We start from the raw sequence: 16,769 nt of genomic DNA on the forward strand, positions 1-16,769 counted from the left end.
CAAGGTGCCAGGCTGGATAAAACAAGGTGGAGAGCTGGATTTAGCCTGCGGGCCTTGTGTTTGCCACCTGTGATACATAGGTAGTAAAAAGATAAAAATTATTATTATAAAAACCTGCCTACTTTGGTTATAAAGTAGCCCATTGTTGTATGATCCCATTTCTACAGAATTGCGTATAAAAACATATGACAAGATTTCTGGTGAACTTAACTTTTTCTGTTATACCTTTTTATGTTTTTTTTTTCCCCCCAAATAATGATCTTGTGGAGGAAACTAAGATCCTACAATTTCTGTAACAGCTCACATTTTTTTTTTAATCCTCACCTGAGAATATGTTTATTGATTTTAGGGAGAGTAAGCAAGAAACATCAATTGGTTGCTTCCCATACATGCACTGACCAGGGAATGAACCCGCAACATAGGTTGCGCCAGGGATCAATCCCACCACCATTTGCTGTATGGGATGACGCTCCAACCAACTGAGCTACTGGCCAAGGCTAATAGCTCCCATTTTTTAAAATAATTTTTTTATTTCAGAACAAAGACATAATGACCATGAATACAGAGCGGGACAAAAGTAGGTTTACAGTTGTTCTTATGGAAAATAATACAACAATTAATAACAATAATACAAGAATCAACTGTTTCATGAACTCACAACTGTAAACCTACTTTCACCCCATCCTGTATTTTAATAATCAGAACAAGAGTGGGATTTTGGGGGGAGGTGGGTAGGGTGCAGAGTTTATCTGCTTCTCCAGGACATTTGCTTAATCTGAAAACTTTTAGATTAGACAGGCACTAGCCAAACTAATACATTTATTTTTAAAAAATGGCTCAATTCTGTATCTAAAATATCATAATAATAGACACAAGATACAGGTTTTACAATGTACTCAGTGAATCCCAGAAAGACAGAACTAGGCCAGACTGATGAAGGAAGGAGAGTCAATGGCAACGCCTACCTTGAAGTGAGTGCACAGATGACCTTGCTCCACTGCTCCACCACTGCTGGGTGGTGCCTCCAGTTAGCCACCATCTCTTTGGCTGTTTTCCAATAAGGAGGTGTTGGGAAGCACCGAGTACAAGCCAGTAACCAAACCTCAAAGAGAACACCAATCAACTTCTCCGCTAGATTCTCAGCAATGCCACCTTACCAACATAAAGAAAACATATCTTTGGTATATTATTATTTTTAAAGTAGAATCTTCGATTCACTGATTTGGGAGGACTGGTCAAAAAATTCAAATAGCTACAACGTTAAGTTTTGACTTTCAAACAACCATTTAATAGTAAGAACAAGAAATGATTCTTAGGAGCTCCTGTGAAGGAAATCATGGATATATCAACCAATTATCACTCTGAAAATTTTCAAGTCACCCTGCTCAATTCTTATTAAAGATCTTAATCTTCCAGCAAAGAGGACAGGAGCACAGAGGGAAGAGAGGAAAGGATGAGTGCCTACGATGAGTAACTACATGTAGGAGTCAGTTTCTGGGCCAAGTAGTTGATACCCATGACCACCCATAATCCTCACATTAATTCTACAGGATAGGTATTTATGACACTTATTACCAATTACCAGTTAACCCATTTTGGAGATGAGAATACTTAGGTTCAGAAAATTTAAGTAACTTGCCCAAATTCACACAGCCAGTAAATAAACGAGAATCAGGTCTTTCTACCTCCAAACTTAGTAATACATTGCTTCAGGTGTCTGAAAGCCACCCTTCCAGGGCCAGGGAGACACAGAAGGAAGCAAAAGGACTACTGCTGGGCAGGACAAGCCTCAACCATGAAAAGATAGCTGTCCCCCTGCTGCAAGTCCTGGAACCAGGGAATAGAGCAGTAGTCTGTACTCTGCAGAGTTCAAAAGGGCAAACTTGGGACTAGGAGGAAAAGTTATAGAGATGTATTTCAAATGAGCAGAAACAAAGTTTCAACAATAACAATCCCAGAAGGGGATACACTGCCTGCCTACATAATTCCCAGGCCTGAGATCCCAGGCCTGGGAAGTATGTAGCAGAGAGACAACGAATCAATGACTGGTGAGCTATTGTCGGTATTACAGGGTCCCTTTCCACCAAAAATTCCATGATACCTTTTAGGTATTTTCCTGGACACTGCATCTGTGTGAGCACAAGCACACTCACATGTATATTAGCAAAAAGGCTACAGAGATGAATGAGTGACAGGGAATTTAGAACTAGAATGTCAATTTACAATCTGTATACACTGTGCTACAAAGCAGGGCTTCTAAGATATAGTCTAAAGTCTTATAAAATTGGAGGTTTTTTAATGGCTAGGTGACAAATAGAATGCTGTCATACTTCAAAAGAGAACACTTTAAGAATGTGTAGGTTTCATCTGCTGAAGAAAATATCTTCTGTAGCTATCAAGTGTTCCGAGTCTACTTTGATAACTACTTTGTAACCAGGTACATAATTGTATAGGCTCTAATTTAATAGTTTGTTGTTTCTTATACAGATTCTATCCTAATATAGTAAACAAACTACTGTTCCCATCGTTATCAAAAATGCATTAATTCACCCTACCATCACTGAAGGTAAAATAACTTCATATCATGCCTTTGAGGGTTCCCTAAGAATTGTTAACCTTGGTTTATCATCTATCATGCCAAAATTTAAATCCCCACTGAGCCTACTACTCATTGAATTTAAAAGTAAACTACTTAAAGCTCAGAAATAAATTAGAATAAAATAAACAAACCTTGAACAGTTGGAGGGGCTAGAAGTATGTCATTAATCTGCAGAAGAAACAACAGTAAGACTTCCCAGGTTTCTCGGGCCATGATGGATGACTCACGAGCCAGTTTCTGAATGGCTCTCAGGACCTGTAAGCATAGTCGGATCTGACTGGAGCCCTGTTCCTGTCTGAAGAAGACAGACAGATATCACTGACGAGCCTTGAGAAAGCAACAGCTTAAGGTCAGGCAGCTTATGGACACAGCAAGCAACGGTCCAATAACACTCCCTAAGAGCATCAGCAGACTTAAGGACCAGATACAACCTCTTCAGTTCAAAGCTACTTCTTCCCTGTCATATAGTTCAGCACTCTGAGATCTCATCCTACTACTCCTATGAGAGCTTCAAAGCTCCTGAAGCGAGAGGGGAATACTAGAAATGTGAGCCTCACCTTTGGATTTTCTATGTCTACAATACGCCTGGCACATAACAAAAGGTATGTGATAAGTTTCTGTTGAGTGAACAGGTGAACATCCACAACCACTCCTGCTATACACTGAAGCACATAGGCCTTTGCAGTCTTTTTAAAAATTTTTAAACACACACTCACAAGAATTCTACATGGGATTTCATGGTGTTCATAGTCTCTTTGAAGCTAGCATCTGCCAGCAAAGAACCTACAGACCCAATGGACCACCCTAACAGGTCCCTAAAACTCACGAGGTATGCAGGCAATTGTCTCAAAGATAAGCACCTGCTACTGCTGTTCTAACACAAAAGGCATCTTAACCCAAGATGGGGGCTCCAAAGATTCTCAAATACCCTAGAAGGGCAGTTTTTTAACTCTCTTTAGCACACAGAACCATTTTTTCTCAAGGGAATAAAATAGGTCAAAGTATGAGGGCTGGGACTAAAGAGGAAAGAAGATACAGGTCCAAGCTCCAACCCTTATCCCCACTCTCCAAAGCAGACCATCTGAGAATTTTGAGAACAGTAGGAAACCCACTGTATTAGCAAATGGTGTATTGGCCTCCAGACTTCCTAAGTGAAACCCTAAACAAGTAACAAATATTGAAATAAATCTTGAAGCCAGATTTCTTTATATTATGACATGTCATAAAGGACTACTAGCCCTGGCTGTTGTGGCTCAGTGGTTGGAGTGCTCGCCTGTGAACCAAAAGGTTGCCAGTTGGATTCCCAGTCAGGGCACATGCCTGGGCTGCAGGCCAGGTTCCCAGTTGGAGGTGTGTGAGAGGCAACCAATTGATGTATCTCTTGCACATCGATATTTCTCTCCCTCACCTTCTCCCTCCCCTCACCTCTCCTCTCTCTAAAATTAAAAAAATATAATCTTTAAAACAAAGAAGAACTACAAAACCATGTCTGATCAGAGTAGGGAATCTCAGAGCCTCCACAAGAAATCCAGAAAATGAAGCAAATACCCCTAGAACTCCTACCCCAACTTTAGAATAGGCATTCTCAGATTCTAAGCCATGACACAGAAACTAGACACTTACCCTCGAGTTGCAAACAAATGACACTACTAAGCGTTCCCAAAAGAAGTCAGACCTAGAGCAAAATGAGACATTCACGTAGAAGAGCCAAGAGCCCTCAAGAGCAGGAAGATGGCCCACATTCGGCTGGAGGTGAATCTAGTCCATGTGAAGCCATGAGGGCTCAAGTTTGTGTCTGCTGCTCTGACTACTTGAAGAATAAAAAATTATACAGTAGTTCAAAACCTCATCTAGCCAAGAGGAAGCCCAGAATAAGAAATAAAAATACCATTAGCAATGCTGGGGATGACACTCTTCCAAGCCAGCAGTAACACTGTATACCTCCCAAATGGTAGCCAAGGCCTATACTATTTCCTGGTATTTGCCCAGTGGCAGGAAAGGAAACATATGGTCCTTAGGTACAGTAGACTCACTCAAAAGGTGTAAATTCAGGAATAGTGTACAAGTTTCTAAAGCTAAGAAAAACAACGAAATCTTTACTAAAAAATAAATAGAATGCTCTTAACACCTGAGATTTCCCCCCAATATTTTCTTTTGCCCTACCCCCCAGTATTTTCAGAAGTAACTTGTGTTCTTCAGAAAAACCGTTTTAGAACGGGGTCTGGTGGCTTATGGCCCATGGGTCAAATCTAGCCTGCCATCAGTTTTACAAATAAAGTTTTACTGGAACACAGCCCTGCTCATTCATTTATATATTGTCTATTGGCTGCATTCTCTACACCAGCAGAGATGTAGTTCCCAGTCAGGACATATGCCTAGGTTGTGGGCCACGTCCCCAGGAGGGGGCGCATGAGAAGCAACCACACATTGATGTTTCTCTCCTCTTTCTCCCTCCCTTCCCCTGTCTAAAAATAAATAAAATCTTTTAAAAAAAAGAATGTCATGTTTGTTACAATATATTTGGGCAATATATCAAACCCTAATCATTTTTAAAAGATAGTTCACTTTTTTCTCAATTATGCAATAAACAGAAAAGGAAAATCAAACTTACAGGCAAAGAAGAAAGGTTACATCTACTCTGACTTAATCTTATACAAAGAGGTAAAGTCAGTTTCCTCTATTTTGAGTGTCTTTTTGTAACCTTATAAGAACAGATAATACACTTGATCTTAGTAAAAAGGCTGAGAAGCAACTGAGTGTCACTTTCTATAAAAACAATTTATTAAGTAAATCTGATAATTTTCTGATCTGAATTTTAAAAAATTTTAATTTACAGTAATGGGAGATGAGATCGTAACTCACAATATTTAGCACTGAAATTATTCAGCCCCCTAAGATATTACTGGCCAGGGGAACTTTTTTTTACTCAACAGATTTTTTTTGTTTTACTGAGAAAATTCTTTTTATTTTTTAAATTATATTTTATTGATTATGCTATTATAGGTGTCCCGATTTCTCCCTCTTTGCCCCCTCCAGCCAGCATACCCCAATCCCTCAGCAATCCCCAGACCCTTGTTCATGTCCATGGATCACACATAGGTGCTTTGGCTACTCCAATTCCTACAACTGCACTTTACATCCCCATGGCTATTCTGTAACTACCTATTTGTACTTCTTAATCTCCTCACCACTTCACCCATTCTCCCACACCCCCCTCCCATCTGGCAGCCATCAAAATGCTCTCTGTATCCATGATTCTGTCTCTGTTCTTCTTGTTTGCTTAGTTTTTTAGATTCAATTGTTGATAGATTTGGGGGGTTTTGGCATTTTATTTTTCATAGTTTTGATCTTCCTTCTTTTCTTAAGTCCCTTTAGCATTTCATGTAATACTAGTTTGGTGATGATGAACTCCTTTAGTTTTTTCTTATCTGGGAAGCTTTTATCTGCCATTCGATTCTAAATATTTTTGCTGGGTAGAGCAATCTTGGCTGTAGGTCCCTGATTTTCATGACTTGGAGTATTTCTTGCCAATCCCTTCTAGCCTGTAGTTTCTCTTGAGAAATCAGTTGACAGTCCTATGGGAATTCCCCTGTAGTAAACTAACTGCTTTTCTCTTGCTGCTTTTAAGATCCTCTCTTTATCTTTAACCTTTAGCATTTTAATCATGTGTCTTGGAATGGGCCTTTTTCAATCCATCTCATTTGAGACTCTTGGTGCTTCCTGAACTTGCATGTCTATTTCCTTCAACAAATTAGGAAATTTTTCTTTCATTATTTTTTCAAATAGATTTCTAATTTCTAATTACTCTTTCCCTTCTCCTTTTGGCACCCTTATGATGTGAACATTGGAATGCTTGAAGTGTCCCAGAGGCTGCTTACTCTACTGTTGTTTTTTTGGATTCTTTTTTCTTCTTGTTCCAATTGGTTGTTTTTTGCTTCCTTATGTTCCAAATCATTGATTTGATTCTTGGCTTCATCCACTCTACTGTTGGTTTCTCTGTAAATTGTTCTTTAATTAGTATATCCTTTATTTCTGACTAGATCTTTTTTATGCTGTTGGGGTCTTCACTATGTTCCTTGGGCATCTTTATAACCAGTGTTTTGTACTCTGCATCTGATACATTGCTTTTCTCTATTTTGTCTAGTTCTTTTTGGGGAGTTTTAATCTATACTTTCATTGGGGTCATGTTTCATTGTCTCCTCATTTTGGCAGCCTCCCTGTATTTGTTTTTATGTATTAGATAGAGCTGCTATGACTCCCCGTCTTGGCAGCGTGGCCGAATGTAGTAGGTGTCCTGTAGGGTCCAGTGGCACAGCCTCCCCTATCAGCTAGCTGGGTACTTGAGGTGTGCCCTTCATATGGGCTGAGTACACCCTCCTCTTGTAGTTGAGCCCTGATTGCTGTTGGCAGATCAATGGGAGGGATTTACCCAGGCCAGTCAGGTGCAAGCACTAACTGTGACCACTGACCACCAACCTTCTCTCTCCATGGAGGATCAGCTGTATGGGGTCAGGATGTTGATGCTCCAACATGGTATTTAGCTGTCCACTGGGTAAGCAGGCTCTGGGTTTCCAATATGGTGCAGGCCAAGGTCAGCCACCACCTGTTTTTTGCCTGGGGCCACCCTGCCTGAGCTATAAAGCAGTCTGAGATGGCAGCTATTTGTGCTGAGCTTGGAGATGCCCAGGCAAAGCCAGGCTGTGAATCGAGCCTGGCTGCTGCTAGTACCAGGCCTGGGATCACTTAGCAAGAGGTATGGGGGCTGGAGGATCACTGAGGCTGGCTAATGCTTGTTTGAGAGGATTTTGGAAGTTGTGAAGCATGACCCAAGACCAGCCATTCATATGGAAAAGCAGTTTGTGTGGGCCCATAAGTTGGGTAGGGCAAGTCTCTGGGGATCTCCAGGGTGGGGCAAACAGTGTTAGCCAGGTTGATGTAGTCTCAGATATGGCACCAGCTTGCTGGCTCTGTGGCTCTGTGGGGGAGGGTTCAAAAAGGGGACAATGGCCTCTGCCCACCTTTCTTTCTGGGATAAAGCTATCCCCTAGTTCTTGCCTTGATGCCAGATACTTCAGTGTCTCTCCAAATGCCCCTGGTGCCTTTCAAGGTGCTACCCCAGTCCTGGAGCTCAGAGGAGTGAGTCTGAGAAAATCCATGTATGGGTTCTTTAAATGGAATTTCTTGGGATTCTAAAAATTTCTTCCACCAACTCAATTCCTACTGGTGTTTGCAGCCAGAAGTTGTGGGGACTTATCTTCCTGGCACTGGAATACAGGGCTGGGGAGCCTAGTAAGGGGCTGGGATTCCTCAGTCCCAAGATATCCCTGCTGAATTTTTATCCACCACAGGTGGATATGGGAAGAGCCAATTCCACATCTCCATTCCTCCTACCAGTGTAGATGGATGTGGTTTCTTTAATTCTGTAGTTGTCAGACTTCCATTCAACTCAATTTCTGATGGTTCTGAGTGATGGCTGTTCTATATTTTAGTTGTAATTTTGATGTGGTTGTATAAGGAGGCAAGCCATGTTTACCTATGCCGCCATCCCCTCACTCTCACTGAATGCTTGGATATACTCCAGGAGAACTCTTAAGACTCAGTTCAGTACCCTCTCAGAAGTACACACACACACACTTTTGAGAAAACAAGCTAATTACAAATAGTAAAATGAACCATTTGTATGGTAGTCATGATTCTCCAAAGGTAAAAATAAAAGTCTAATGAACTCAAATGACATCGACTCTTTTCACCAGTACAGACTGAGCACTGAGAGGTGTATGGGTACAAAGAGTACACCAGATGCAGTGACAACACAAGTAATGAGATTGATCGTGCACACACAAGGGCCAGCAGACTGGTCTCCTAAATGGGATGACAAGAAAGCATTAAAACTATTATTCCATTTGAGAAGAACCTGCTTAGCCACAAACACTATGCAAATTATTGCCAACCATTTCCTGTTATTATTCCCATTTGAAATCAACAAATACAAGCAAATAGCATTTAATTCATACCTAAGAGAATACCAGTACTGTGCCACACACTGGAAGTGTGAAATATGTACAGCCCAGTTCCTGCCCTCAAGTTGGTTAGATGGGGAAATGAGACACATACATTTTAAAAGATAAGCAATAAAGGGGGGTAAATGGTGATGGAAAGAAACATGACATATGGTGGTGAACACACAGGCAATGCATTATAGAATTGTACTCCTTATACCTGTATAATTTTATTAACCAATGTAAACCTAATAAATTCAATTTAAGAACACAATAAGCAATAAAACAGTGGGGAGATATGAGTGACAAAGGAAGTACCACAGAGGTTCACCAAAGGTTTGGTCACTATGGGCCTCGATGGTTAGGTAAGGCTTCTTTTTACAAGGCAGGATTTAAGATAAACCAACAAAAGTGCAATGAAGACAGCTAGGAGACGGAGAGGAGGAAAAGGAAGATGAAAGTAAATGATGATGGGGAAGATCTTTAAGGAATCTTAGAGAATGTTTAATTTATGAGTCTGACCAAAGAGCAGGGCTCATGCACATTTAGTAGCAGCTAATCTGGCTGAAGGCCAGATTACAGCAGGCATTTCACACAAAGTAAGGAGTTCACACTTGATCTTAGGCACCAGAATTCTTAATGGAGATTTTTCCTTTTTCATTCAGATTTTCCAAAGTAACCTCCCTCTAAATTTACAAAGCTAAAATTTACAAAGCTAGTTTTTGGATAATTCAATGTCCCTCACCATATGACAGACCAAAAGCTCTAACCAGAACTTTTCCAAAAGAAGACAAGCTCCCTTGCCTCTTTCAAAGACAGAAAAACTAGCTGAAAACAGATTTTTCTTATAGAAAATCTCCACAAATGGGTAGGGAATTAATGCTTTCTTCTTCATTCATTCATATATTCCCCAAATTCTTTACCAATGACATAATTTTTTTTAAACCAGAATAAAAAATTTAAGTACAAGTAAGGTCCTTATCCTACCTTACACTATTTAAGGTCTTTGCCTCGGAGGTGGGGGGGGGGAAATCAGTAACAAACTGTCAAGATAATTTTTGGCCAATCTACTACAAATCTGCCCATAACAATGTCAAGTCTTCTTACTTCAGTGTCTTCATTCTCTCAGAGGATTTATTTTAAGGTAGAAGGCTTAGCTGCTTTTAGCTTAAGTGGAAATAAAAATAATGACAGGCTGAAGTGTCTTTTGAGTGGAAGGGAATGGAGACACAGTATTTTAATATCTAGTAGCTATCAGAATAACAAGAAAAACCAAAAGTCTTTAAAATAGGCATACATTTAAACATTATATAAGCCCAGCTCTCCTAACATTCATATGAATACACTCTTTAATTGAACAAGTAATAAAAGCTAACCATGCAAAGTACTAACAATGAAATCAGCTCCTACAATATAAAAAAGTAACATTTATGAATGTTTTACTCTGATCTTGGTAACAGGCCAGAGATGGATATAGCTTACCTTGGTACAAAAAGATTTTGCAGGTGTTTTAGTATACTTTGAACATATAGATTAGGCTCTTTAATAACTGGCAATGGAATAGAATCTTTCGGCAACACTAAAGCCATAATCCAGTCTGTATATACATCAACACAATATTTTACAGTTTCTCCATCCAATGGAAGGGTCAGTCCATAGCAAATTACTTCCATAGTCCATTTTACCTAAACAAAAGAGAACATACAGATAGAATTATCACATATCCCTATCTATATCTCAGTAGACGGACTTAAAATGTTGACCTCTTTTACTGCCAAAAAAAAAAAATCTCTCAATTGACAATATATTCATCTCAACATCTGATATCTAGAATATCAGATTTGTTCTAGAGAATGCACTTTCCACGTATGAGACATACTTAGACATTTCCTAAGTAAAAGATTTAAGAAGAAAATTAATTACCTATTTCTAAATATTAAGCCTATATTGGCCTTTACCTCCTTTTTTTAAAAGATTTTATTTATTTTAGAAAGAGAGGGGAAGGGAGGAGAAAGAGAGGGAGAGAAACATCAGTGTGTGATGGCCTCTCACACGCCCCCTATTGGGGACCTTGCCCGCAACCCAGGCATGTGCCCTGACTGGGAACCAAACCAGCAAACCTTTGCTTCACAGGCCAGCACTCAATCCACTGAGCCACACCAGCCAGGGCTTACCCTTTAGACATTAGTATTGTTTGCTCTGTGAAATATAAAGTAAGTATAGGATATCTTAATTTTCCACATAGACTGGAGGCAAATAAACAGGAAATTTTAGGTACTTTTCACTTAATTACACAAGGGTACACGTGTCATTTAGAATCATGTACACAAATTCAATCACATTTCATTTCCAGATTATACGACGTTAACAACAGGAAGGAAAATAAAATGATACTCAATTCTTATCTTGTGACTGCCAAAGCAAATAGTATTTAAAATTAAAAGGTAAGAACAAGCACAAGTGAGAAGGGACTGAAGCAGGATAAGATTTTAACAAGGTAGTTAGCTACACTAAATGAGTTCCAGGCTCCTGACCCACCTGAATCACATCCTGGAAACTGAAAGAACTGGCTTAGGAGACTGCTGAACTACTGCCTACGGTCATAAAGAATGAATAGGTGTGACAGGAAAGAGAAAACAGCCCAATTTGCAAAAGAAGATGAAACTATATTCCAAATACTGTAGTATGAAAGGTTTAAGTGAATTCCACATAAAACTGGAACAAATTACTACGTAGATGATCAGTGAGCACTTATAAAAGGGAAGCATGATCACTGGGAAGCGTGATCATTGGGAACCAGTCTGCTCAAAAAGAACAAGTCATGCCAGACAAGCTTCATTCCTTTATTAACAGGGTTACTATGAAGGCAGCTGACAATTGTATAATCTTCACAGTTTACAAAGCACTTTCATAAATATCATCTAACCATCAAAACAACCCTGTGCAGGAGGGTAAACTATCCTTACTTCATAGTTAAGAAGCTTCGCAAGATTAAGCAATTTGGCCCAAGTCACTGGTTTGGAAATGCTGAAGCTAAAAACTTGAACCCTGGTCTTCCAACTAGAAATCAGAAGCAAATCTCATTATGCTATTAATGGCCTTCTCTGGCAAAGGGAAATCTAGGCTTTAGTAAGAAATTCGGTGAGATGCACGACGTCCTGGGGGCCAAATGGAGACCTACGATCCCAAAGAAGGTAGAATGGCTGGATTTATAATTGGTTGAAACACCAGATGACAGAGTAACACTGGATTAAGGTACCAAGGTCATTATGGAAGAAGGTGCCCAATGGCATGCCAAAGACCCTGCCAAAATTTTAACTCAGAAAAAAGAGAGAAAAACAGATTATATGCTGACCATTAGTAGATATCACAAAGCTAAAAAACATAGCTAACTTGTTAGATAGAAATTCAGGATTCAAAAAGTCTTCAACAGCATAAAACTAAAGTTGAACCAAGATAAATACACAATTAAAATTTTTAAGCTCGAAAACTACAAGGGCAAAAAGAACACTACAAAGGCTAAGGGTAGAAAATATATAACAGCATTATAACAATATAATGTATTGTAATACATGTGACATTAACATTAGGTAAGCGGGCAGGAGTTAGCTGCACAAGAGAAAGAATTTTAAATGAGGTTGCAAGTCCCTAATTATCAGATGAAAGACAAAGGGGCAGGTATCTCCGGTGATATCTTCACATGATTGTTTAACTGTACAATTCTAGAGGACACTAGATTCAAGGACTAGTCTCATTTTGTTTTAAGGGTAGGAACAGAGAATAAACAAGGGTGGCACCAGAGCACCTCTATCGACTCGTGTGCCATCTCTTCCCAGGGCAAAGCAGCAAGGGATTCCAAATACGCCAAGAGGAGAGTACACCACGGCAAGCGATGCTCCCTGGGGTAAGTCTCTGCTAGTGTACCCTGAAGAGAACAAAATTGCTCCTCAGGTAAAAATGAAGACTTTCCAAACACACCTTTGAATGGAAATCTGAAGACTAAGTCTTGAGTTTAGGGGAAAGGCCCTGACATGCAAGTCTCTGTCCTGGGCACACAGCTCACACGAAGAATTGAGTCTGGCCAGTAGGAAGTCCCAGTAGCACAACGATGCAACCTATTCCTTATAACTGCCAGGAACTCTCGAGCCTCCAACACACAACCCAAATAAGATCAAATTGAGAAGTCACATTGCATTAGGCAGAAATCCACTAAAAAGATGTTAAATAAATTCTTCATTAATAAACATGTATTTTCACACAGTAGAATGATATGCAGAAACACTTACTTCTTTGTCAGTTTTTAACAGACTCTCACTACCAGCCACCGAAGGAGTAACTAAGGCCTGCCCAAGAGGATGGACCACCGCATTTGCCACCTCTCGCCCAACGCTCTCTGGATAGCTGTGCAGAACACTGGTGTGACCCTGATCATTCTGAATCACCAAATGCAGGGACCTCCACTCGGAGTACATCGTGCCACTAAAGGACTATCCAAATGGCACCTGAAAAGACAAAACAGAATTACATGTCAAATTATACTGCTGCAAATTAATAAAAGGAAGTAAAATACAGATTTACCCTACATAGGAAGATAAAGAAGCTGCAAACATATTGAATCAAGGCTGAGAAAAAAACACATCTAAATGTTTTGAGAAATGTCCTAAAATAGCCTCATGGTGAGACTGGGTAGGAAGGCAAACCCTGAGAAGCAACTAGCTATCTGAGAACCTCCCCCAAAAGGGCCCTGAAAGCCCCAAGTGGAGCTGGGACAGATGGCCATTGTGCAAGGGGAGAAAATGATCAGATGTGGTACGCTTATAGCATGAGGGAGCCCTCCTCACTCTATGATCCAGGACAGAAAAAGATGAAAGAATGGAGTACCTTAAGTAGGAAAGGAAGACAAAGGAAAGAGTTTATTTGAAGACCCAGATTTTTCAGTCAACGGTTTCCAAGTACCTATTACACATGCTGGAAACACACCCCTGCAATTTCCCACCAATGTCCTTAATCAGACATACTATTCTTTGAGAATATTTCGTTCCCTGCAGCAGTGGCACACAAATTTCAGTAATGGAACACCTAAAAGTTATAGTGTCCTTCAGAAAGCATATTAAGAGTTGCCACTTACTGAGCATTTACTACATACTACTCATGTAATCATCAAAACAACTCTATGAATATGGAGTAATACTGTCTCTACTTCACAGATGAAAAAAGTGAGGCATAGAGAGGTTTGCTTCTTACCTGAGGCTTCAGTTATATAATGTGATAGAGCTGGGTTTTGAACCCACATTTGCTGGATTCCAGGGACATATTCTTAATCATGGCATGTACAGTCTCTCCCTACCCTACACATTCTCCATGGCATGTACTGCTTCTCCCCAGACTATATATTTTCCATGAAATGATGTCTAACTCTATCGTACAAATGAGACATTTTAGCCACAGAAAACATATCTGCATGAATGCAATGTAAATATTAGAATCATAAATGCTATAGCCATGAAGAGTCAAGGATGGTTAGCCCTTTCCAAATAATTTGTTAAATTCTACTTTCTACTTGCTGTGAAATGTTTGCCCAGCCAGCAATGTTTAAGCAAAACACATGGGTATACATAATCTTTAAACAGTTCTATCCCTTAAGCTAATTTTTCTTCAAACTGGAAGAAAGTAGCATTGTTTAATTTTACCTTAGAAAACGTCATTCCAGCTCAACAAGTATCAGAGTTTTTCAAGAGGATATGATATTTGTGAATCACTGGCCTACAGAATGAAGATCAAACTCCCTAGCATAAAAGTCAAAGTCGTTCACAAATTGGTCCCAAACTACCTTTCTTTCTCCTTTCCATACAAGAGGAAGCCACCACTTTCCCTTCCCCTTCCTGTGTCCTATCTCATGATTTTATTCAATCTTCTCAGCTTCTTTTGGAATCTGGTGAACTGGGCCGAGGTACCATTCAGTGACACTATGAGGTCTGATGTCCTCCTCTAACACTAAGAATCCCTGAAATGGGAAGACAGGAGGGATGGACCAGCAATGAACAAGGTACTTACAATCTGAGGAAGGACGGATGCCTTAGTTTCCTCAGGATTTATAAGGAATTCCCCCCCAAATATCCTGATGCCTTCTACACCCCCTAAAATAACCACTCTCAAAAATGAAAGGGGAAAAAGGGGACCTCTGATATGACAGGGAGACATCCCATCAGACAACTTATTTCCATACCACATACTTTTTCCCCATCATTAAAAAAAAATTATCATATATATTTAATATATACACATATATAGTATATAAGCAATATAAAATATATATACACACTATATAAGTAGTTTTTCAACTTTTTCATTTTTTTGTCTGGTTTTATTCACTACCCAAATAATCCACCTCTCTGGATAAGTAATCTATCTTAATAACCCAACATTTCCTGTTGTATTTTGCTCCACCCTAACTCAATATTATTAAAATAATTTATATATATAGTCATAACTAGGGATTGTATACTTTTTTGTAAGTTTGTGTGCACTCAACAGTACTTATGAATATTCTTTCGATTCATAAGATTCTTCCTAATGACTATGTTAACATTCCATGACATGGACATGGCATAATTTATTCAACCAGTCTCCTAATAAGGTACATTTATTCATTCCCCAACCCCACTGTTTTTTGTTGTTGTTGTTACCAGGCAATATTGACGCAATAAACATGCCTGCTGATATATTTTAAGTAGTGGCCTTTTAATTTCTATGAAACAAATTCCCAAGGGTGAAACTCTTGGATCAAAGAATATATGTACTTCTAATGTTAGTACATCTTGCCAGATCGCACCTAAAAAAGCCATACCGACTCCATTTACATTACAACTGAATGGAACCTCTTTCCTCCTCTCACCACCAGCCTCCTGCCAGGAATCAAATCAGACTGACTGATTTGCCAGTTTGGTAGGTGTGAAGTAAAATTCCATTGTTTTAGCCAAATGTTTACCTTTATTTTATAACTTCTAGTTTTGAGTCTGACTTAGGTGGTTTCTCCCTCCCATCCACTTTATCAGCATTTTTCAGTGTGGGTCATGAAATAAATGAAATGGTTAACACTTTAATTTTTAATTACATTAATACACAATAAAGGCATCACAAATAGTAAAGGTACCGTATTTTTCCAGACTATATGACGCACCGGACCATAAGACGCACCTAGGTTTTAGAGGAAAGTAGGAAAAAAAAATTTGAAGCAAAAAACATGGTCCTGCTCCTGCCTCCTGTGACCCTGCTCCACCGCCAACCACCCACAGCGAGCCAGGTGAGCTACACTCAGGCTAAAAGATGCACCCCCATTTTCCTCCCAAATGGGGGGTGCATCTTATAGTCCGAAAATATAGTAAGTAATGTTCTGTGAAACCTGCTTCATTTTTTTATGTATGTATTTGTTCTGGATCACAATGTAAAATACACTTCACTTACGATGTGGATCAAGGTCCAAAGTTTGAAAATATAACCCTAAAGTGTACATGGAGTCTACTAGATTTCCATGAAAGATAATTGTTTAATTCTTCACAGTTAAGTTTTATAGTCATCTGGAACTTACTTCTATAAGAGGTGTAAAAAAGGTCCAATTTAATTTTCTTCTAGATAGTTGTGCCAGCATCATCTATTAAAACTACATCCTTTCTCAATAAACTGAAATACCAGTTGGGTCATACTAAATTCTCATTTATATGGGAATCTGTGAATCTGTTCTGCTCAACCATTTGAATATTCCTAGCAAATGCCAACATTTAAATTCAGTGGCTTGATGAAATTTCTTAATATCTGTAAAGGAAGCCCCCCCTTCACTTTTTCTATTCTTTTTTAAAACTTTATTGGCTATTCTCAGTCACTTATTCTTCCATATAAAATTTAAGTTTTACCCAATTAAAAAAATCCTTACTAGAATTCTAATTGAAATTGCTTAGTCTACCTTCCCAGACTCATCTTCTACTACCACTCCCCTCCCACTCTACTCCCCCACACCCCCCACCCACACACACTAACAAGCTACAGCCACACTTACTGGTCATTCCTCAAACCTAACAAGCTTTTTCATACTCCGTATTACTATTCACAGTACTCCCACTGAGTTAACTGCCATTCCCCACCTTGATCCACCCTGATCCACCTTATGAAGTACT

At 39.3% G+C, this 16,769-nt stretch overlaps 1 protein-coding gene across 4 annotated transcripts in view; it reads right to left on the minus strand.

The window, feature by feature from the left end:
• RALGAPB (Ral GTPase activating protein non-catalytic subunit beta) overlaps positions 1-16,769 on the minus strand; it is an 85,306-nt gene that overhangs the window by 60,128 nt on the left and 8,409 nt on the right. For all 4 annotated transcript variants that reach the window (XM_053925951.2, XM_053925950.2, XM_024559729.4 and 1 more), the window contains exons 2-5: positions 12,885-13,100; positions 10,081-10,283; positions 2,731-2,894; positions 966-1,152 (exon numbers count right to left, since the gene is read on the minus strand). In XM_053925951.2, the coding sequence (XP_053781926.1) occupies positions 966-1,152; positions 2,731-2,894; positions 10,081-10,283; positions 12,885-13,070 (740 nt within the window). In that variant the 5' untranslated portion in view covers positions 13,071-13,100. The remainder of the gene's footprint in view (positions 1-965; positions 1,153-2,730; positions 2,895-10,080; positions 10,284-12,884; positions 13,101-16,769) is intronic.

Source organism: Desmodus rotundus, chromosome 6 (assembly GCF_022682495.2).
Source record: "Desmodus rotundus isolate HL8 chromosome 6, HLdesRot8A.1, whole genome shotgun sequence".
In the NCBI taxonomy this organism is placed as follows: domain Eukaryota; kingdom Metazoa; phylum Chordata; class Mammalia; order Chiroptera; family Phyllostomidae; genus Desmodus; species Desmodus rotundus.